The 25,044-nt window shown below is 42.2% G+C and overlaps 1 protein-coding gene across 1 annotated transcript in view; it reads left to right on the top strand.

Moving 5' to 3' along the window:
• cpne5b (copine Vb) overlaps window positions 1-25,044 on the top strand; it is a 199,917-nt gene that overhangs the window by 111,566 nt on the left and 63,307 nt on the right. Inside the window, exon 7 of the mRNA XM_039016716.1 lies at window positions 15,108-15,171. Within this exon, the coding sequence (XP_038872644.1) occupies window positions 15,108-15,171 (64 nt within the window). The remainder of the gene's footprint in view (window positions 1-15,107; window positions 15,172-25,044) is intronic.

Here is a 25,044-nt window from a genome sequence, read left to right as displayed (position 1 = left end):
GTACTTCTCTGCAGCTGCTACCACATCATCTATTTTCTGTGACTCACGTTCCATATCTGCGGTACAGTTGATAACCATTGCTATGAAAGCTAAGAAGCCAACCTTTACTGAAACATATCACTCATTGGCCTAACCCTCTGTTCTGGCACAGATCTACTATTCAGAAGGATCCTCTCAGAATCCATCACCTTTGATCCAACCTCCTCTACTTTCTTCACTGCCTCAGCATACGACATCTTCTGCACTCCTCTGACCCTGGCCACCTCAACCTGCCCCTCTCACACCGGACACCTCCGATCCCCAGCAACATGGGCACCCCTACAGTTAACACACACAACTTTTTTCCACCAAAACTACACATTCCTCTGTCCCATGTCCTCCTGCACTCCACTCACATCTTGAAATCTCCCTCCTACACACTGCTGCTACATGCCCATAAACGTGACACCTATAACACCGCAGTGTATTCGGCACAAAAGCTCTAACAGCGTAACTCATCTATCCTAACATTACTTTGTCAGGTAAAGACTGAATCAAAGCTTAAAAGATCAGACTGTGTCACCTCTGTTTCACCACGCTCCCCAACAGATCTGTGTCGCACCAAACGGAAGACATCACAAACACCAGGAATCTTCAACTTAAATTGCTCCATCTCACACTTAAAACTACCCCAGAAATCACTCCCTTCAATGGTGCCCTATACCTAAGCATAAAGCAAGATAGAAGTCTTTCCCCAAGAGGTGTCCCGTGGGAGTGCCTGCTCCCTCTGATCTGAAGAAACAAAAACAAACATCACAAGCTCACTTCGGGTTACCTTTACCGACTCAACAGCACCCACCATCATTTCTACCCAACTTGAAACCTCCCGTGAAGGGCCCAACCTGAAACCTGAAACCTAAGCCAAAAGGCCTGGTTCTATCCTCTTCAAAAATCTCACTCCCACTGGACCAAACTTATCTTTATCATTACCATGTCCATCAATGCAAGGCCCGGGCACCAAGCTCCTCACAACACCTTCTACCCCTTCCATTTCACCTCCCGAACTCGAACTGGCATCCGGCTCACTCTGTTTGAACTTGACACCAATCTTCTTCGACATACCCTCTCCCTTGCTATTGCTAGCTTCAACAGATTTAAACCATCCCCTCAGTCTTTTCAACCTCCTTTCTCTTTCCCTCCAATCCTCCTCCCATAACCAATTACCCGACTCCTGAAAATATTCAACTCTTCCAAGCCAAAATCTCTTTTTAGCCTCCTCAAGAGACATGCTAAGCCCTGTACTCCCTCCACTTCAAACTCCAACTCTGACATGCACTACTTCTTCTTCTTTGATATCATGGCAGTCCCCATACAGTTGTTTAAGTGCATGTCGCTACCTACTGTGCTGGAATGTACCATCAATCACGATCTGCCCAATTCTGTACTACCATGAAAATAAAATAAAAAACAAATAAATCCCTACAAACTTTTACCACACTGTCTCCCTCCCCCCAAAACTCCTCCCCAACCCCCCTGCCCCATTAAACTTGATTTATATCATGCAGAACCACTTCACCCTTAGGATTGTTCAGCATGTCAACAACCATTTCAAAAGTGACATCTGTTACCCCCAATATCTCTTTTGCCGTCTCCACAATAACCTTCAACCCGACATTTCTGCTTTCCACAACCCGAGTCGTATTGATAACCTTAGCAATAAAAGCTATGAAGTCAACTTCACTTCAACTTCACTATCAAAGTGTCCTTTGATACCGCACATTCACGAGGGGCAAGATTTCTGAACAGGCCTCCCAACCATGCCAGGACCAGCAGAAACACCAGCCCTGACATTAGGTCCACTTAGTACAGGAGCAGCCATGGAAGCTCCATCGTTCCACACTGTTTTTCCACCAATCTGTCTTACAGCCTCTGCATACGATGCATCATGAGTAATTATATATCTCTGAGCCTCTCTAGCCTCTCTCTGCACCTGGCATCCACCAAATGCTGGGCTATGCCCCCCACAATTACAACACTTAACCTCCACATTGCTCCCACATTCAGCGCAATCATGTTCCCCTCCACACTTGGCACATCTTTTCCTTCCTTTACGTTGAACATGTCCCATTCTTTGGCATTTAAAACACACAATGTGAATGGGACAAATTCTCTGACATTGAAACTAAGGAATCCTATCTGTACTTTCCCAGGCACTGATAAGCTTTCACTTCTTTGACCTTCTTTCCTACTGATCAACCTTTTGGCCTCAATCATTCTGCCTCCCTTCACATTTTCTTTAATATCATCTATGGATACAGATATTGGAAGCCCAGTGATGACTCCCCTCAATCTAGCATATGCACCAGGGACATGGCAGTTAATCTTCTTCCCATTAAGCTTTTCCATTTTCAGAATCTTCGCTTGCCCAGCCTGGCTCTCACAAAATATTAACAATCAACCATTTTCGATGAACCGAGCTAATTTCACTTCACCTACCACTGTCTCTACGGCATTAGTTGGTCGGATAGGGTGTAAGTGAGACCCTGTGGTCTCATCAAACACTATCACCACTGGGGCCTCCTGAGTGGTGCAGCGATCTAAGGCACTGCATCGCTGTGCTTGAGGTGTCACTACAGACCAGTGTTCGATCCCAGGCTGTTACAGCCGGCGTCACAGCCAGCCACGACCGGGAGACCCATGTGGCGGCGCACAATTGGCCCAGTGTCGTCCGGGTTAGGGGAGGGTTTGGCCGGTCCGGGATTTCCTTGTCCCATCGCGCTCTAGTGACTCCTTGTGGTGGGCCGGGCGCCTGCAAGCTGACTTGCAGTCGCCATTTGGACGGTGGTTCCTCTGACACATTGGTGCGACTGGCTTCTGGGTTAAGTGAACAGTGTGTCAAGAAGCAGTGCGGCTTGGCAGGGTCATGTTTTGGAGGACGCATGGCTCTCGACCTTCGCCTCTCCCGAATCCGTAGGGGAGTTGCAGTGATGTGACAAGACTGTAACTACCAATTGGGGAGAAAAAGAAGTTAAAGTACAAAAAAAGACAATATCACCACTTTCCACTCCAACACATATTTGCTTCCTACCTTGGCCCTCTTTATGCTTTCTTTACGCTCCACTGCTTTCTGTATCATGATCTCTCTTCTTCCTATATTTTTCCACTACCAACCATTCCGGTCATTGGCCCTCATCCTCCCGCTCCATACCATCAGAACTGACACCCAGCACAGATGTTGCTTCACCAACTTTTCTCAATTTCCTCCCTTTTGTCCACACTACTCGCCACTATTTCTGACTCCTCGGCTCCAGCTCCAGCAGTCCCTGCTGCCTGACAACGTTACGGACAAAACCACTTCAACAGCAGGTGATGACACGTGCTCACTGACATGCACTTCTTCTATGGTATATTGGCACAATTCAATGTGCATCCCGCCACCTACTGTGCGGGATGGAAACAGGATTCCCAAAAATTTTACAAAATCCCAAAATACATTTATGAATCAACTAAACTAAATCAAACAACTTTTATGTAAAAAAAAATTAAACAGATCTGATTCCTACACAGGCTCAAGGGGAATGCGGGAGGACAGGTCTTCCAGCGCCTAGTACCCCTTGCAAGTCTTCAGATGTAAATTCCTTGAATCCCAAAAATGTTTCTGCCGCAGCCACAATAATGTCGAGTTTCTTAGACTTCTTTGAGACTTGTGCCGTACAGTTTATAACTGTGGCAATGAACGCCAGAAAATCTATCTTTTGAATGGCAGCAAACATTTACTACAGGCTGTGGTGTGTCCACTACCATATTTTCACTAGCATCACTTGTTTTCTCAATTATTTTAATCGCCTCCGCATCGGAGATTTGATTAACCGCTTTAACTTTTGCCATTTCAATCTCCTTCACCCTTACAGGGCATTCCAGGAACTCAGGATCATGATCCCCACCACAATTGCAACACCGTCGTCCTTCTACACACCGTTCTTCAATATGCTCTGTCCGTCTGCACACACTTGAAACATGGCCAAATCCTTTACAATTCTTACACTGCAATGGTTTGGGGACAAAAGCTCTTGCAGCGTATCTTACATAACCAAGCTTCACATGTGTATCAATGGAGGCTCCTCAGAGGAGGAAGGAGAGGACAATCTTCCTCAGTGAATTTTTTTAAGTGATAATTTTTAGATAGAACTATACTAGATATAATCATGTCACAGAATAATTTATTAAAACAGCACTATCGTTTCACTTACTTAGCTAGCAAATGCAGCTAGCTAGTTTAGCCTACTGAAACACCATGCTCAAACAGAGGGATGCTATGTTAGCCAACTGCATATCACTATCCAACAGAAAACTGTATGCTTTTGGTTGATTTACTAATTTATTGCCACCGGGGGTCGCTGGTGTAAGTGCTTACTGACTGTACACTATAACGTTACTGCATGAATGTAGCGGGTTTACTAACTAACTATGACGTGTGGCTTGGAAAGGTTTTTTCGCCTGGTCATATACAGCTGATGTGTTGTGCATTGAAGTCCACAAGCGATGGGAAGAGGTGAGAGAAAGAGAGTGCAAAGATGCAAGAAGGAATACAACGTGGCTGCTATGAAAGTTAACTGTGTTTACGCTTGATCAGGGGTGTATTCATTCCGCGATTCTGTTCAAAAACATTTCTTAAACAGAAGCAAACGGAACAAAACGGTGATAGACATACCTGAATTTGTCCAATAGAAACTCTCGTTTTCAACTGTTGGACTAATGCTTACACCCTATATCAACTAGATCCAGGCAAGAGTGTGCAAGTTGGCATTGAATGTCACTGTCTGTCCATGTGTCACTATCTGTCACCTCAAATTTGTCTTTCAACCTGTGTACACCTACGTTGTAAACTTGCATTCATAGGCTAGGTTGTAGCAACCTCATGATTGGTATAGGGAAAATTTGAGTATCATTTAGCCTAAACCTATAGCTGTTACATTGAACTGGGTGAATGGAATGTGAATGACAGTCATCCAGTATCCTGTAATAGAAATAAGGCCGTGTTCATCTCTTTAGCAAAAAACAACAGGACTGGCGGGTCAGATGCCGGGCACGATCCACACCAGGAATTTTCTTCAGGTATTCAACCTGAACATAAGGCGTAACCCCTGAGATTATTCCATTAACAGGTGCTCTTCTCCGAAGTTCAAAACTTCTGTTGTTCTGATTCTTTTGAGGCTCACTGCTATCTTCCTCTGTTCTTCAGAAACACAATTAATCCTAGCAAGACCACTCCTGGTCACTCTGACAGACTCCACTTTTCCTAGCACATACTTCACCATTTGACACCTCAAACAGGTTTCCCACATATGCATCCTTACTCAACAAACGCATCCCAACAAGAAGCGATTCATTATCTTTAATACATCCATCCTCCACTCCAACTTTAGACAACTTCATTTTTTTCCCAGTTTCTGCTACTATTGTTGTCCATTCAGAACATTTTTCTTGACCAACTTTACTCGACGCGCTGGTTGATTTGAACCCAGCATCCACGTTTGCCATCTTTTTCCTGAACCAGAACTGTATTCCTCTGACATGCACTGTGAACTGTGGGACTTTATATAGACAGGTGTCCAAACAATTGAATTGGCCACAGTTGGTCTCCAATCAAGTTGAAGTGACATCTCAAGGTTGATCAAAGGAAATTGAATACACCTGAGCTCAATTTGGAGTGTCATAGCAAAGGGGTGTGAATACATACAGTACCAGTCAAAAGTTTGGACACACCTACTCATTCAAGGGTTTTTTATTTTTACTATTTTATACATTAATAATAGTGAAGACATCAAAACTATGAAATAACACATATGGAATCATCTAGTAACCAAAAAGGTGGTAAGACTGTTGGAAAAGCATTCCAGGTGAAGCTGGTTGAGAGAACGCCAAGAGAGCTGTCATCAAGGCAAAGGGTGGCTTCTTTCAAGAATCTCAAATATAAAACATATTTTGATTTGTTTAACACTTTTTTGGTTACCATGATTACATATGTGTTATTTCATAGTTTTGAAGTCTTCACTATTATTCTACAATGTAGAAATTTGTTTTAAAAAATAAAGAAAAACCCTTGAGTGAGTAGGTGTGTTACAAACATTTTACCAGTATTGTATATAAACTAATTTAATTTTCAATAAATGTGCAAAAATGCCTAAAAACAAGTTTTCACTTTGTCATTATGTGGTAACATAACAAAATGCGGAATACCTTAAGGGTTATGAATACTTTCTGAAGGCACTGTATATCCGTGGAGGCTGCTGCGGGGAGGACAGCTCATAATAATGGCTGGACCGGTGCAAATGCAATGGCATCAAACGCAAGGAAACCATGTGTTTGATGTATTTGATACCATTCCAAACATTCTGCTCCAGCCATTACGACAAGCCCATCCTCCCAAATTAAGGTGCCACCAACATCCTGTGCTGTAGATGTACAGTTGAAGTCGGAAGTTTACATACACTTCGGTTGGAGTCATTAAAACTCATTTTTCAACCACTCCACAAATTTCTTGTTAACAAACTATAGTTTTGGCAAGTCAGTTAGGACATCTACTTTGTGCATGACATAAGTAATTTTCCAACAATTGTTTACAGACAGATTATTTCACTTATAATTCACTGTGTCCCAATTCCAGTGGGTCAGAAGTGTACATACACTAAGTTGACTGTGCCTTTAAACAGCTTGGAAAATTCCAGAAAATGATGTCTTGGCTTTAGAAGCTTCTGATAGGCTAATTGACATCATTTGAATCAATTGGAGGTGTACCTGTGGATGTATTTCAAGGCCTACCTTCAAACTCAGTGCATCTTTGCTTGACATTGTGGGAAAATCAAAAGAAATCAGCCGAGACCTCAGAAAAATTTGTAGACCTCCACAAGTCTGGTTCATCCTTGGGAGCAATTTCCAAATGCCTGAAAGTACCACGTTCATCTGTACAAACAATAGTACGCAAGTATAAACACCATGGGACCACGCAGCCGTCATACCGCTCAGGAAGGAGACGCATTCTGTCTTCTCGAGATGAACGTATTGTGGTGCGAAAAGTGCAAATCAATCCCAGAACAACAGCAAAGGACCTTGTGAAGATGCTGGAGGAAACAGGTACAAAAGTATCTATATCCACAGTAAAACGAGTCCTATATAGACATAACTTGAAAGGCCGCTCAGCAAGGAAGAAGCCACTGCTCCAAAACCGCCATTAAAATAGCCAGACCACGGTTTGCAACTGCACATGGAGACAAAGATCGTACTTTTTCGAGAAATGTCCTCTGGTCTGATGAAACAAAAATAGAACTGTTTGGCCATAATGACCATCGTTATGTTTGGAGGGAAAAGGGGGAGGCTTGCAAGCCGAAGAACACCATCCCAACCGTGAAGCACGGGGGTGGCAGCATCATGTTGTGGGGGTGCTTTGCTGCAGGAGGGACTGGTGCACTTCACAAAATAGATGGCATCATGAGGTAGGAAAATTATGTGGATATATTGAAGCAACATCTCAAGACATCAGTCAGGAAGTTAAAGCTTGGTCGCAAATGGGTCTTCCAAATGGACAATGACCCCAAGCATACTTCCAAAGTTGTGGCAAAATGGCTTAAGGACAACAAAGTCAAGGTTTTGGAGTGGCCATCACAAAGCCCTGACCTCAATCCTATAGAACATTTGTGGAAAGAACTGAAAAAGTGTGTGCGAGCAAGGAGGCCTACAAACCTGACTCAGTTACACCAGCTCTGTCAGGAGGAATGGGCCAAAATGTATCCAACTTATTGTGGGAAGCTTGTGGAAGGAGGATCCAGGCTCTGAGGGGTGGCCAGTCCTTTTCTGTCCCTGCCGAGTGGGGATTATAAGAGTACATGGCCATTTAAGGCCAGATTGTTCTTCAAGATGTTCAAACGTCCATAGATGACCAGCAGGGTCAAATAATAATCACAGTGGTTGTAGAGAGTGCAACACAACAGGTCAGTACCTCAGGAGTAGATGTCAGTTGGCTTTTCATAGCCGAGCATTCAGTGGTCGAGACAGCAGGTGCATTAGAGAGTCGAAAACAGCAGGTCCGGGACAAGGTAGCACATCTGGTGAAAAGGTCAGGGTTCCCGAGCCGCTGGCAGAACAGTTGAAACTAGAGCAGCAGCACGACCAGGTGGACTGGGGACAGCCAGGAGGGGTGCAGGTCCTCCGGGAGGGGAGGGAGAGAGAATTAGAGGGAGCATACTTAAATTCACACAGTACACCAGATAAGACATGAGAATTACACCAGATATAACAGACTGACCCTAGCCCCTCGACACATAGGCTATTGCAGCATAGATACTGGAGACTGAGACAGGGGGGGTCTGGGGACACTGTGATCCCTTCCAACGATACCACCGGACAGGGCCAACCAGGCAGGATATAAACCCAGAACACTAGAGGGATATCAACAGACCACCAACTTACCACCCTCAGACAAGGCTGAGTATAGCCCACGTATAGCCCACCATTCCATAAAAATGGAGCTCTATAGGAGAAAGCCCTGCCTCCAGCTGTTTGCTTAGAAATTCTAGGGACAACAAGGAGGCCTGCGTCTTGTGACCGTAGCGTACGTGTAGGTATGTACGGCAGGACCAAATCGGAGAGATAGGTAGGAGAAAGCCCATGTAATGCTTTGTAGGTTAGCAGTAAAACCTTGAAATCAGCCCTAACCTTAACAGGAGCCAATGTAGAGAGGCTAGCACTGGAATGTACAGTATGTGGGGTGTTAACCTGAGTATGGAGATATAACACAGTCTTTTCATTACCGTCGTTGAAATATTATGTAATAATCAAATACTTTAATCGTACTTTCTAAAATCAATTTTCAAAATATATTTATTTTGAAAATTATAAATTAAGTCAAATTTACACAGGCGTGTTTTCCCCCATGATATTTCACTGTGTCACGTTCCTGACCTGTTTTCTGTTGTTTTGTATGTGTTTAGTTGGTCAGGACGTGAGCTGGGTGGGAATTCTATGTTGTGTGTCTAGTTGGTCTGTTTCTATGTCCAGCCTAATATGGTTCTCAATCAGAGGCAGATGGTAATCGTTGTCCCTGATTGAGAATCATATATAGGAGGCTTGTTTTGTGTTGGGATTTTGTGGGTGTTTGTTTCCTGTCTCTGTGATTGTCTGCACCAGATAGGTCTGTGTCGGTTTTTGCACATTTGTTATTTTGTATTGTTGTTTGTAGTGTTTTACTTGTTCTTTATTAAACATGTTTAACACTAGCCGCGCTGCACTTTGGTCCTCTCCTTCACCCCTGGAAGAAAACCGTTACACACTGCTTTCTAACGATGTCTCTACCTTTCTCTCTCTAGTCAGAGGAATATGTTAAGGTTTTCATATTCATAGCGGGTTTCTTCTTTTTTTCCTTTGTTGTCTCCCTCAAGAGTATTGTACGGTAATTAAAGCTTGTCAACGCTGATAGTAAGTGTGTGTGTGTGTGTGTGTGTGTATGCACACCCAGCACCCACACCCCATTTTGCAGTTGCATTTTAACAGTGCTCTACTTTAATCTTCAAACCCCTGTCTTCTCCCTAGGCTTTGAAGCTGTGTATTAATGGCTGTATTACACGTGCAGGGAGATAGAGAGGACATGGCCGCACCGTCGCTTTCTCTGTTGTAAGTTTTTTTATGCGGTGTGGTGGTAACACTGTTCACTTCTTCAGTGGTCCTCGCTTTGCTTCAGTAGGGAGAGCCGCTTCCTTCCGTATCTCATCTTGCAAGATTCAAATAGCACTGCTTATTGCGTTGGGTCTTTTGGGTCGTCTGTGGGTTTGGTTTAATGTTGTGGTGCTGTGGCAGGTTCTCAATAATGACAGGGGTGTTGTGGAACTTTGTGTCTCATGTATGTATGTGGTGAGGAGTGAATAGGATCTGATTGGATCTTCTCCCATTCTCTAGTTCCCTGGTTTCCTCCAAAGGCGAACTGTCTCCTATTATCTACATTCACACACACACGCACGCACACAGAGAGATAGAAAGGAGTGTTCAGATCCTACAAGGAGACAGATTGCACTGGAGCAACTGCTCGTTATCTGAGGCTGTTTTGAAAGGACCATAAAGTTGTGAGAGAGACCGAGACAGAGAGAGACAGAGAGAGAGAGTGTGTGTCTTGGGGTTTCAGTGGCCTTTGAAGGTTTTCTCAGAACTCGTGGAATGGTGATGAAATAGCCGATAGCGGGAAGGGGAGGGTGTACTTGTGTGATCTCTCTCTCTAAGAAAAATCCATAATGACGTAGTGTGCCGTCTTCTCTCAATCTTTCTGCTCAGAGCATTAACACTTTACCACCCAGTAGGCAAAGTAAGTTAGGTTCATTCTATCTTCTGAATGAAAGGCGAAAAGGCATCTTTTCCGGACGTTGAAAATGCGTATTGTCCGGACGTTGAAAATGCGTATTGTCCGGACGTTGAAAATGCGTATTGTCCGGACGTTGAAAATGCGTATTGTCCGGACGTTGAAAATGCGTATTGTCCGGACGTTGAAAATGCGTATTGTCCGGACGTTGAAAATGCGTATTGTCCGGACGTTGAAAATGCGTATTGTCCGGACGTTGAAAATGCGTGTTGTCCGGACGTTGAAAATGCGTGTTGTCCGGACGTTGAAAATGCGTGTTGTCCGGACGTTGAAAATGCGTGTTGTCCGGACGTTGAAAATGCGTGTTGTCCGGATGTTGAAAATGCGTATTGTCCGGACGTTGAAAATGCGTGTTGTCCGGATGTTAAAAATGCGTATTGTTCAGACGTTGAAAATGCGTATTGTCCAGACGTTGAAAATGCGTATTGTCCAGACATTGAAATCAGGTACATTTTCGGATCTGAATTGAAGTTGAAAAGGCGTAATTTAAAGATGTTGAAAATATGTATTTTGTAGAATCAATGGCCAGATTTCAACTGCACATACATTCTCAATGATATAAGCATTATATCACAATAATTGTGTTTAAATCCATTTAATATAGAAAAAAGAGGAGCCAACTGAAGATCGCAGCATAGTATATTTATTATTGCTCCCATCTGTCACATGCACTTACTTACTTTTCAAAAGCTTTCAAACGGTCAGCGATGATGTTCAAAGTAGCTCAACCTACAGAACAGACCACTTCAACAACAATAACATTATCAGTAACAGAAGTATATTTACAGAATATATTTTTCTTGCTATGTCCGTGATATGTTGTTGTTGATCTACCTTAGTTGAATGCAATGATTGTAAATTGCTCTGGATAAGAGTATCTGCTGAATAACCAAAATGTAAATCGAAAACAAACACTTGCAAAGCATTCTGGTTAATATTCTAATGAGCTCCACCCCCCAAACAAGTACAAATGTGGTTGGTTCCGGACCAGACCAAATCTGAACGAATCATAGACGTCTAGGCTATGTTTCTCAAGTTTGAACAGCATAGTACAGTACGGCACAGTTCAGTACGGTACAAGACAGTATAGATTGATTCAGTAGAGTACAGTACAGTTTAATTCAGTAGAGTAAAGTAGGGTACAATACAGTTTATTATACTGTACTATACTCTACTGTGCTGGACTGTATTGTACTGAAATATACTTTACTTACCATTACTTTGGTTCAGACCGGGCAAAAAAATTGGAACCAAACATAAATAAATGTCTGTTTGGGCCAAATGAAGGCCGGTTCATATTCTCCATTTTTATTCAAGATAACATTTTCTTTGAAAAAATGCACCAAAAATGCATTGTACGTCTTTTTCCACAATTTGCTCTGGACAGGTCCGGTCCTGGAGTGTCTTAACAAAATAAAGCACAAATATTTCGGCTGACTTCATCCAGTGTTCCAAAAATTGTATTTGTGCGATATGCAAATATGTGCATATTTAATGAAATGTGGTCCCGTGTGGCTCAGTTGGTAGAGCATGGCGCTTGCAACGCCAGGGTTGTGGGTTCATTTCCCACGGGGGGACCAGGGTTCAATTCCCACGGGGGGACCAGGATGAATATGTATGAACTTTCCAATTTGTAAGTCGCTCTGGATAAGAGCGTCTGCTAAATGACTTAAATGTAAATGAAATATTGCCGCATTTGCATATTGTAATACAATATAAAATGTATTCCAGGTTTAAAAAGGCTTCTAAAGTTTGTAATTTCTACTTTAAAATATCAGACTTGATTTGCCCTAACAAAAAGTCTATCAACCCCTACAATAACAACAATATTTCACATTTCCTGTTGCTGCGGGATTCTCTTCCTGCTGTAGCAAACTGGCTCAAATTAAAATGTGTAGGTAAATAAGTAGGGGATTTTAAATAAAAAGGACAGTTGTTTTAGATCTATTTTACCTTATGTTTGCTGGAGACAAATGTGAAAATAGTAATTTCAGCGAACTGAAAAGCATTGACAGGTATTTCGGGCCTCTTTTCCACAATAAAGTATAAATAGCTGTGTCGATATTCCACATTTTTATTGTAGGCCTGTGGCTTCATCATTTGCAGGGGTGAAATTCGGAGACCCAAGTCGAGGCTGTAGCCTATGGAAACCTTTGCGCAATGATGGTAGTGCCAAACCTACCGAGTTGATTTATGCACTGTATAATGTTTTATTTATATGCCCTTTTGATATATATATATATATATACAGTATTTTAACCATTTCCATCATATTAAATATGAGCCACTATCAGTAGCCACCATCAGTAATACCCACATGCATAATAATAACTGTCACTTGTGCAGTGATCTTTAATTTCCTTCAATTTGTAGCCTACATTTTGCATCATTCCATTACATCGTTAGTTTACCTTTTTTTCCTCTGTCAGGTCTATACGGTTGTTCCTGAGGATCGCTAGCAATAGTGGATCGTGTTAGGCTAACGCATTAGAAGTTGTGCAATAATTTGGGACACGTTTCCTACAGTATTTGAATCATTGTCGAAGGCAGACCATACATAGAAGTTTAAACCTGGAGCCTGGCTCACAGTTCACGATGACTGGACCGTTGTCATCACAGTTCCTTGATTAGTGAGGATTAGGGTAGATTTATAGGAGTATTGTTCAACCTATTGTCCACTTTTCTCACATTCCAATATTTAATGGTTTGATCAATTGAATATGGCAACTTTCAGGATGAATCAAACTACTGTATTTTTCAATATATTTACTGTTTAAAGGCTCTCCAACTCTGTTTATGTATGATTCATACATACTTTTCTAACCCTACATAATCTACACGATCAGAGTATTTGAAAATCTACCCATTGAGCTGAAAAGGAGACAAATATGTGTGTACGTACGTCACAGGAGGTTGGTGGCACCTTAACTGGTGAGGACGGGCTCGTGGTAATGGCTGGAGCGGAACCAGTGGAACGGTATCAAATACATCAAACAAATTAGTTTCCATGTGTTTGATGCCATTCCATTCACTCTGTTCCAGCCATTATTATGAGCCGTCCTCCACTCAGCAGCCTCCACTGATTTACATTGCTTAATAAAATTAAAAGGTACACCAAATTTAAAGGGATGGATTTAGATAAATGTACTGAAAACCCTATTGAATTAAAACACCACAATAAATGATTTTGGCCAAAAAAGTGAGAGGGTTTTCAGAGTTGAATTCAATTTATTCAGCCCATGCAAGGGAATCCCGCCTGCAAAGCCCATTACGTACCTACATAAGGTAAGTCTGAAAACCAATCACTGAGAATTGAGCATTTCCTTAGTCTGAATTGGGCCCTAAATTAATAAATAAATCCATTCCCTGACCCTCTCCTCTCGTTGAGTGACCTGGCAGTGTAGCTCTGAAGGGATCCTTAGGGACCACTGCCTTTTTGACCTCCAACCAGCACCAATGAGCTTCATACTGGAACATCAGCTTCACCATCTAGGAGGGAGGGGATATTGGGAGAGAAGTTGAGGCAAAGCGAGAGATGGATAAGGATAATGGGGAATGACACACACGCACACACACAAACCCTGCCCTGCCACCTCACCCATTCTCAGTCCTGTCACATTGTTAAGATACAGCCCCCTCCTCTCTTGACACACGTCCATTGATGAATGAGCAAATTAGCAGACATCCACGCCGGTGTCATTAAACCCCCTGGTCAAACAGAGAGACATCACACACAAATGCACACACGCGCACACACACACACAGCACTTCCCTCTAGTGCATAATGAACAGCACAAACTAACAACTCACTTTAATGGCGGCTGTAACTCTCATGGCTGGGTTATTGCAAAGGTCAGAGGAATTATGGGATATTGGAGAAGCAGCCTGTCGTGTCTGGTAGAGGCACGATGGATCCATGATGGGTTTTAATGAGTGCTGGTACCGAGGCTCTTATACACACAGTCGCTAGAGAGAGGGGGGAGGGGAGAAAGACAGAGAGAGAGAAAGAGAGAGAGAGAAAAACAAAGAGAGATAGAGTGAGTGAGAAGTCAGAAAGGTGCTTTTCACTCAGCCTCAGGTGTTTCCCCACCTCTCCTCTCCTACTCTCACCTCTCCTCTCTGTCTGTCATCTTCCTAAGTGATCCTCTCGCTCTCTCTCCATCTCTCTCTTTCACTCCTTATATATTACCATATTTGGCTGGTGGCTGCTTTGTTCACTGATCTGTAAAACTGTAAAAATTCAAATTATGACATTCATAACACGCTCGTTGGAGGGCATTGGAATAAAACAAATCATATGGATCATAACATTAATCTGTCCAGTTATTATGTCTCCTAAACGGAGGGAATGAACAGGAGCAGGCACTGCTGAAGGGTGACAGATGGTGTTTAAAAAGAGAAGTAGAGAGGATAACTCTATTCAGCACCACGGACAACAACTCTCCACCTTGCGCTCTGGTTGGGTTCAGCACCATGGACAGTGACAGAGAGTAACGTGCCGATTCTGGTACATGCAAATCAGGGACTCATTCTGACCTGGACAACCAGGTGTGTTTCATCTCTAGCTAATTGGCATTTCCTGATCAATATGTGCCAACAGATCCAGACACTCTGGCCCTGGAGGACTGGAACTTGGCACCTCTACTGTTACAGACACCTCTACACCTGCACCTGGCTAAACGTAACCATGTGTTGTCCTCTCTCTTTCTATCCCTGTTTTCTACAGGGGGATAGCTGGGAAGAAATGTGGCACCATCATTCTGTCTGCAGAGGAGCTGGGAAACTGTAGAGTAAGTAGAGCTACTACTACCTTCTGACAATACTATCACTATGAAGTAGACTGTAAACACCACTACCTTCTGATATTCCTATTTACTGCCTTGTCACTACGTACAACTTAAGCATAATTCTCCAAGCACTGTTACCCGTCACTGCGTATCTTTATACTGTACTGTATATAACTGCAGAGAAAGCACAAATCTACCTTCTTACATTACCATCACTGTTACGGCACACAATATCATATAAATATCATAGCAACACTGCTTACTCTTACAACTGCCTCTACTACCTCAGATTCAAATCTGGACCTTGGAAACCAGTCCCGCTGCTTTTTTTCATTGTTTACATCTAAATTAGGGACTGATTTAGACCTGGGACACCAGGTGGGTGCAATTATATTTGTCAGGTAGAACAGCAAACCAGCAGTACTCCAGACCTTGTAGGGTAAGTTTGGAATACCCTAGACTAATCATATCATTGCTTATAGCAGATTTATAACGGAGATATTACCACTTATCATTGCTTCTAAGACATCCTTAATAGCTCATCATGTTGACACTGTATTCAGTGTTAGTCTGTTACTTCCCGACTGTCTGATTGTAGATACAGTGTGAGTAAGGTTTCTAGCTACAGTACTCACTTTAGATGTTGACCTGAGGCCAAAATGTTCAGACAGATTTCACAGATCAGAATGATGGAATACATACATATCCTTGGGTCCTTGGGTCTACGGGTCACAAAGAGATGAAGCACTTACTTATTTAAGCACATGGGATCCATAAAGGAGACAAACGGGACATACAGTACAGAACATCCTTGGAGTTGTCTGGGAGACTTTCAAACTAGCTGAAAGACAGTTGATGTTTATAACCTTTCTAAGCGTTTAGTGAAGGAACAAAGGATGTACCGTCCCTGTTCAGCTATTAGAATGGGATGGGGCTGATTTATCAGTATACACGCACACACACAGATACACAAACACACATACACACATTTCACACATACTCTTAAGCTTACCGTATACTTCCCAGTCTAAACAGTTTGTGCACACACAAAACAAATTCTTGAGGCAAGTCAAAGTTCGGTAGCCGAAGTCTACGCCCCCTTCGTAGGTGATTGGTCAACAGTATTACAGCTAGTAGGAGTGGGAAAATGAAGTGTTTGTTGTCATGGAATGAGAGACAACTAGTTTTCAAGCACATTTTTTCACTTGAGAAATACTGTGAAATACTGCACTAAACATCATAGTTAGATTAAGTCTAAGACCTCTTCGGCCACAATGTCAAAATGAATGTCAGATTTCCTGACACATCTTTGATTAATTTAGTATTTTGAGGAATTGTTTCTGGCTATGTTGTTGCTACGGTGGCCCAAGAGGGACAAACAACAGTAATATTGCAGTTTTTTTCTCATTGTTCAAGCGAATGTCTTTAGGGAGTATGCGAGCACAGACGTTCGCTTAGCCGAGTTCTACTAGGTGCCAACCGAACCGGTGTATGCGGCCACCTTTACCCTAATAGTGGACACAACTGAATGCATTTAAACGAAATGTGTATCCTGCATTTAACCCAACCTCTTTGAATCAGATAGGTGTGGGGGCTGCCTTATGTGACATCCATGTCATTGGCACCTTGGGAGCAGGTGTTGTTGGGGGGGTTAACTGACTTGCTCAAGGGCAGAAAGACAGATTGTTCCACCTTGCCGGCTCGGGGATTCGAACCAGCGACCCTTCCGTTACTGGCCCAACGCGCTTAACCGCTAGGCTACTTGTCACTGTAGCCTGGGACGGGTGTGATATATCAGTGGAACGGTGTGTATCTAATGAAATGACACAGTGAGATGATAAGAGGAGGTTGAATGGTCCCCTTGGCTCTCCTAGCTCCTCTGGCTGTCCTCAGCTTCTACAGGCTCTCCACTGGGCTCCACTGAGCTATGGCATGACAGATTATATCTATGTGATATCTAAGCTCTGTCATCTCTAGGCTCTGTAATCTTTGTCAGTTATATGGCTCTCAGTACTAGGCTAGATCCGACACTGATGTGAGAGACATATAGAGACAGACAGAGAAAGAGGAGAGGTAGGGAGTGAGAGAGAGAGGAAAAGAAGATAAATAGATGGGGGAGAGGATAGGGAAATAAATACAGAGAGGGACATAGAGAGAAACAGACAGGGAGAGATGGAGAGAGAGAGAGAGAGAGAGAGAGAGACAAAGAAAAAGAGAGAAAAAATGACAGACCGAGAGGAAGGAATCAATAGTGGATTATATTGATGCTCTGTGCAGCTCTGGCTGTAAAAGCTGCTACAGCTGATCGTAATGTGTGACTAAATGGGCTTTAATTAAAACCCAGCCGTCTGCCTGACCTTGTATCAAACTGACTGGGGGACAAAAACGTTACAGTACAGCTGGTAAAAGGACCAGTAGACTTGTCACCTACTAGCAATATGTACAGTAACAAGACCGGTACAGTGAGAGAGACCACACACACACGTACACAAACACAGCAATGCATGCACGCACACTCTCCAAACACACACACTTACAAACATACGCACAATATACGTACCCCCCTATAGTAACCCCATGTGGCACCAAACAAGCTAACACAGAGATTTCTTATCATGTTTCTCTCATCCTTCTCTCCCCCTTTCCCAGCCTCTTCCTTCAACAGGGGCTCTAAATGAATCACAATGTCTCCTATATTCTCTCTCTTTATTTCTCTCTCCCTCTGATCCATGTGTCTTTCATGCCTCCCTCCGTTAAAGCAGCAGGTACGGAACTAACAGAGGACTTGCATCCCGACTGTCCTTCCTGCCTATCTCTCCTTGCATTCCAACTTACCACCACCCTGTTCCCTTATTTCTCTTAAAAGCCTATATTCATCCCCTTCTCTCTCCTCTACACCACCACCACCACCCAACACCCTGTCCCCTTCTTTCTCTACCAAACCTTTCTTCATCCCATTCCCTCTCCTCTTCACCACCACAGACATGATATGTGATACCCAGCATTCACAATACCAAGCTTTTCAGATCTCACTCTCTCCGTCATTCTCCTCTACCTCATGTCCCCAGGCACCCCACCGTCCCATCAATCCTCCCCACCCCGTTCGAATATTGATATATTTATTCTGCCCACCTTACCCATCCAATGTTGATCACAGACTTTACGAGGAGGCATGTACAGTGGCTTGCGAAAGTATTCACCCCCCTTGGCATTTTTCCTATTTTGTTGCCTTACAACCTAGAATTAAAATAGATTTTTGAGGAGTTTGTATAATTTGATTTACACAACATGCCTACCACTTTGAAGATGCAAAATATTTTTTATTGTGAAACAAACAACAAATAAGACAAAAGCAATTACAGCTGCAAGTCTCTTGGGGTATGTCTCTAAAAGCTTGGCACATCTAGCCACTGGGATTTCTGCCCATTCTTCAAGCCTGATTTGCAAACTGCTCCAGCTCCTTCAAGTTGGATGGGTTCCACTGGTATACAGCAATCTTTAAGTCATACCACAGATTCTCAATTGGATTGAGGTCTGGGCTTTGACTAGGCCATTCCAAGACATTTAAATGTTTCCCCTTAAACCACTCGAGTGTTGCTTTAGCAGTATCTTAGGGTCATTGTCCTGCTGGAAGGTGAACCTCCGTCCCAGTCTCAAATCTCTGGAAGACTGAAACAGGTTTCCCTCAAGGATTCCCTGTATTTAGCGTCATCCATCAATCCTTCAATTCTGACCAGTTTCCCAGTCCCTTCTGATGAAAAACATCCCCACAGCATGATCCTGCCACCACCATGCTTCACTGTGGGGATGGTATTCTTGGGGTGATGAGAGGTGTTGGGTTTGCGCCAGACATAGCGTTTTCCTTGATGGCCAAAAAGCTCAATTTTAGTCTCACCTGACCAGAGTACCTTCTTCCATATATTTGGGGAGTCTCCCACATGCCTTTTTCTTATTTTTTTCTTTAAGCAATGCCTTTTTTTCTGGCCACTCTTCTGTAAAGCCCAGCTCTGTGGAGTGTACGGCTTAAAGTGGTCCTATGGCCAGATACTCCAATCTCCACTGTGGAGCTTTGCAGCTCCTTCAAGGTTATCTTTGGTCTCTTTGTTGCCTCTCTGATTAATGCCTTCCTTGCCTGGTCCGTGAGTTTTGGTGGGCGGCCCTCTCTTGGCAGGTTTGTTGTGGTGCCATATTCTTTCCATGTTTTAATAATGGATTTAATGGTGCTCAGTGGGATGTTCAAAGTTTTGGATATTTTTTTAGAACCCAACCCTGATCTGTACTTCTCCACAACTTTACCCCTGACCTGTTTGGAGAGCTCATTGGTCTTCATGGTGCCACTTGCTTGGTGGTGCCCCTTGCTTAGTGGTGTTGCAGACTCTGGGGTCTTTCAGAACAGGTGTATATATACACACTGAGATCATGTGACAGATCATGTGACACTTAAATAAAGTCCACCTGTGTGCAATCTAACTAATTATGTGACTTCTCAAGGTAATTGGTGGCTCCAGATCTTATTTGGGGGCTTCATAGCAAAGGGGGTGAATACATATGCACGCACCACTTTTCCATTTTATTTTTTTAAATAATTTTTTGAAACAAGTAATTTTTTGAATTTCACTTCACCAGTCTGGATTATTGTGTGCATGTCCATTACATGAAATGCAAATAAAAATCCATTTCAATTACAGGTTGTAATGCAACAAAATAGGAAAAACGCAAAGGGGGATGAATCCTTTTGCAAGGAACTGTATGTGTCACGGAAGTGTCACAGCTCCCTAAGGAAGCTGGAACAGCCATAGAGATCCTACTAAATTACTAGAGAGCTATGTCATAAACCCTAAAAGTTCCAGAATGGTCAGAAAATGTCAGCAACTGTTTTGTGGTCAGGGATAAATCCAACCCGGTGCTGCCAACTCTCACACATTGGCCGCGAGACACACGTATTTGACCATCTTGTCACACTCTCAATGCATACCTCATATCTCACACATTGAAAAGTACTGCTTTTATTTGTCTAATTAGTCCATTGTATTGTCAGCGCGTTCTTTTCAACTGTGCTCTAAATCGTTTTGAAGTTCGAGTGTCTGCGCCTACAATTTTACGTCATATGCAGAGCCTCTATCATTGTCGTGTCTTGCCACAGCACTGTTTTATCTACAATGTTGGCAACAAAATTAGGTTGATGTTACTCCTGTCCCTATTGCAGAATGCAGCCTGTTGACAGCATGTACTAAAGTCGATTTAATCCCAACTTGCATTAGTCCCCTCGTTTGGTGATTGGCATTTGTGCTGTGACAATGAAAAACCTACAGTATGTTTTAGTAGGGAAGTTTGGTAGGGTGACCTGATTTGTAACTATGAAAATAATTGAGTCAAACATTGTAAACCCAAAATTGTACGTTTTATTCTAGAGGGGGGACAATAAATAGAAAATAATTGAGTTAGGGTGTGAGGGCAGATTTATGGCATCTTGTCTTCAGGAGATTTTGTTATCTATTTACTTTATTTAGCCTGAACAGAGGAACAACTCTCATTCTTAACAATGGGCTAAAATATAGGGTAATTACTGTGCTTGGCATCAAAAAAACACTTCTGTTATTCACCACATTTATTTTATTATTCCACTTCTTCCCAATTTTGACGTTGTAATCACATATTTGAAATCTGACATGCCTCTTTGTGTCTTTTGAAAATGAGTTATATGAGGCGACGTATTTTTGCAGTAATTAATGGACAGTTCTAAATAGGTCGTACAAATAAGCAATGGATATTAAATGCTCCAGGAATCAAAAAATACATTTTGTAATTTTACCATTGTGCACATGCTAGGCAGAGATGGTAGGGGGACTCAACTCATAAACGCATCATATTTCTTTCAATGTAGAGTAAGATCATGGTAAGGATCTTCAACTAGTAGGAATAAACCACCTGAATACTGATATTCATTCGATTTTACTTCAAGGTTGGGTGATTATGCAAAATTAGCCCTATTTTAAATTTCCTTACCTTGAAAGCAGTCTATGGACAAGGAGACTGCAATCTATGATTTGGTTACCGACTGCCATCAACCATTAATATATAAAGATCCTGTGCAGAGCCTTGCTGTAATGATAACACAACAAGGCTAAATCCCTGCTTCCAACCTTCCCACTGTTTCTAACATTTGCCTGTCTCCCTATCTCATTTCATTACTGTCTGAATAAAGTGTCAAACCACCTAAAAAATATTTAAAATATTAGCATACTTTAAATGTAATGCCCAAAAAATCTCAAAGTAACAGTCGTCAAATTTTGAGTGTTCATTTAATGTAAAGCATCCTGAATACACCTGACCTGCATTTAATTTATTTATTATCATAAAAAAAACGTTGGCCTAAGCCATGTCAAAACACTTAGAATTGCAAGAAACAGTAAAATAGTCCTGGGGGAGGACGCCCAGTCCAGCAGTTTTGGCAGGGAATGAAATTCACATAGAAAATCTCACTCCAAGCTTTCTTCAAAAGTTAGCAGCCCTGAAAACCAGTCTAATAGGCCTGTCTCTCATTTACAGGTTGGAACATCTGTTTTTGGGAAAGTCGGGGAAATTGTCTTTTTTCAATAGAAATGGCGCAAACCAAGAGCAAGTCCTGTTGTAGCGTACCTCTTTGTTCGAATTCGCCTCGCACTTTGAAGTCGGGATGGGCTGGCCTTGGTTGGCTAGCTCACATTGTGTTTCCACTGCCTCCAGAATATAGAAATGATTTCATTTTGCTAGCTAGCCAATGTGGCCATAAAAACAGCTTTAGCTTAGTTTTGAAGAAATACCTTTTATTTTTGTTTTACTGGAGAATAACTTTTGATGTACCAGTAGCAAATATTTGTATAACTGGCTCCTTGTTCTATTTGTTGCCTGTAATGTAAAGCAGCTGCCATTACTACAGCAACGAAAAACCAGAAAAGGTCATTCCCAGAAAGTCCCCTGCAATTTGTCTAAGTCCTATCATAAACTGATTTCAGCCAGTGTATGTATGTCTGGGGATTGACTGCATTGTTTGAATGTGATGTTGGTAATCATTCCTCTAAAACTGTCTAGCTAACTAGCTAACAAACATACAGTGCAGATAATCTTTAAGATATTGTGTAAAACAATTCATTTGATCACAGCACTGGCAAACCATGGTTGACCAACTCCTTTACAAAGATGGCTTACCTTTTATACCATCATACAGTAGATGTGGCAAAGATGTCAATGGAAAGCAGACTCTGGGGGATTGAAGAAGGATGCCGGAATGGAGCACATTCAACAAATCTGATCTGTGGATATTTGTCAAATACGTCATGACTTACAGTACCAGTCAAAAGTTTGGACACACCTACTCATTCAAGGGTTTTTCTTTATTTTTACTATTTTCTACATTGTAGAATAATAGTGAAGACATCAAAACTATGAAATAACACATATGGAATCATGTAGTAACCAAACAAGTGTTCACCCTTTGCCTTGATGACAGCTTTGTCATGGTGGTCCCTGTACTCTTGGCATTCTCTCAACCAGCTTCATGAGGAATGCTTTTCCAATAGTTTTGAAGGAGTTCCCACATATGCTGAGCACTTGTTGGCTGCTTTTCCTTCCGTATGTGGTCCAACGCAACCCAAACCATCTCAATTGGGTTGAGGTCAGGTGATTGTGGAGGCCAGGTCATCTGATGCAGCAATCCATCTCCTTGGTCAAATAGCCCTTACACAGCCTGGAGGTGTGTTTTGGGTCATTGTCCTGTTGAAAAACAAATTATAGTCCCACTAAGGGCAAACCAGATGTTTTTTGGTGGTTACTACATGATTCCATATGTGTTGTTTCATAGTTTTGATATCTTCACTATTATTATAATATGCAGAAAATAGTTTTAAAAAATTAAAAAACTTGAATGAGTAGGTGTGTCCAAACTTTTGACCAACCCTAGTGATAGCATTCCCATTGGGAACCATGTTAAACTAAGGCGCTAATGCTATCCTGACATTGATCCAAATGGGAGTGCTGTTGCGCTAACACTGACCAACACTAGCACTAGTTAAAACATTGTTCCCAATGAGGATGCAAAGGCGCTAATGCTAGTCTGCGTTAGTAGCCGGACATTGCTAGTTCTCAGTGCTCCCTCCACACAAAAAATGGTCCCTGTATTCAACAATCCAGGATGGTGTCTCTGTTGCCCTGAATGACCTTCCAAATTCCCTTTTCAACTGTATTACTGCTGATCTGAAAAAACGAAGCTCTATGAAGAAAAATAAGCAGTATAGTGGGTATGGAGATGACAGAGGAGCTAGAGGGAGTGTAGACCATGTTAAGTCAAACCATACAAGTAGAATGTATAGACAATGTGAAATTCCGTTCTCTTATATTTATTTTAGAATGGACTGAGTCGATTTTATTCGCTCTATAGGGAAGATACAGACTCCGTCCCAAATGGCACCCTATTCCGTAGATAATGCATAAAACATCTTATGTACATTTTCCCCTTTTCCTTTTAACATTGCCTTACATTTAAAGCAGTTGCACAAAGCATATTAAGGTAAAAATGTATCCTTAAATTAAGTGAAAAGGTTCATGGTGCCCATGAGGTCCCTTGAGTGCTTAATTCAGTATGAATATCAATCTAAACAGCATTTCTGTGGTGGTGAATGTTGCTTTCCTCTGCCCTGTTTACAAAAGTAAAACATCTACCACTTACACAGTTAAATAATGGAAGATGCACAATAATGGCTTCAAAGCTATTTGTGTAACGGCAGTCTGAGGAGTAAGAATGGTCGGACCAAGATGCAGCGTGGTGAGTATTCATATTTATTTAGAATACTTTCAAGAACGAACAAAAACAATAAACTGACAAAAATAACTGAAGACGCTACAGTCCCGAAATAGTGAACACAGAACAACGGAACACACGAACAGGAACAATCACCCACAAACCACAATACAAAAACAGGCTACCTAAATATGGTTCCCAATCAGAGACAATGACTAACACCTGCCTCTGATTGAGAACCATATCAGGCAAAACGACAAACCCAACATAGAAACACAAAACATAGATAACCCACCCAACTCATGCCCTGACCATACTAAAACAAAGAAAATACAAAAGAACTATGGTCAGAACGTGACAATTTGGCTTGCTAGCTAGCTACTCTGTGTAATCTAGTTTGTCGAGCTAGAAAGGATTAGAAACAAGTTGAGAAAAAAGTAACTAAAAGAAAAGTGTTTTATTATCATCTGAAACAATTCACTTCTCCTGTCTTGAATATAGAGGTTCTATTTTGCGGTTTCCCAGAATAAATGCGATCTCTTTGACGAGGCGTTCAGTGTCGCCAACTATTCCTCAGTGAGCATCGCTATTGGCGCCTTGTTTTGTTGCTAGAAGTCGCTAGATGACGTTTTGCCATTGCCATGACAATGTCGCACCAACAATTTGTCCTGCTGCGGCACAGCTACAGTACCCGTCATAGCGTTGTCGTCCCATCTCCCACCCACTCCACTCGTGCTGTGACATTGCTGTGACTTCTGTTGCACAGACAGCTTTTACCACGCTCGTTCGCGGCAGAATTCAGTGGGAAAAGTCGCTAAATGCTATCAGAAACGGACAAACCCTCGGTGTCAAAACTCCCCAAAGGCAGCCTGAGAAGTAGCGGAATTTGTCACTAGACTCTTTTACAGTAAGTACAGTAAACATATACAGTACAGTAAGTACAGTTTCCCTTATCTAAATGTTGCAGAGAATGTCCTCTTTCAGGTGCTCTTTTCCCAGGGTTGATAAAAGATAGAGCCAAATGTTTGAAGCATGTAAATAGTCACAAATCCATCAGATCGTCGGTGATCCTATGTCGTAAATCATAGTTTGTCAAAATC

Source organism: Salvelinus namaycush, chromosome 20 (assembly GCF_016432855.1).
Source record: "Salvelinus namaycush isolate Seneca chromosome 20, SaNama_1.0, whole genome shotgun sequence".
Taxonomy (NCBI): Eukaryota; Metazoa; Chordata; class Actinopteri; order Salmoniformes; family Salmonidae; genus Salvelinus; species Salvelinus namaycush.
The sequence above is the reverse complement of the archived record's forward strand: the minus strand, read 5'-3'. Positions and strand labels throughout refer to the sequence as shown.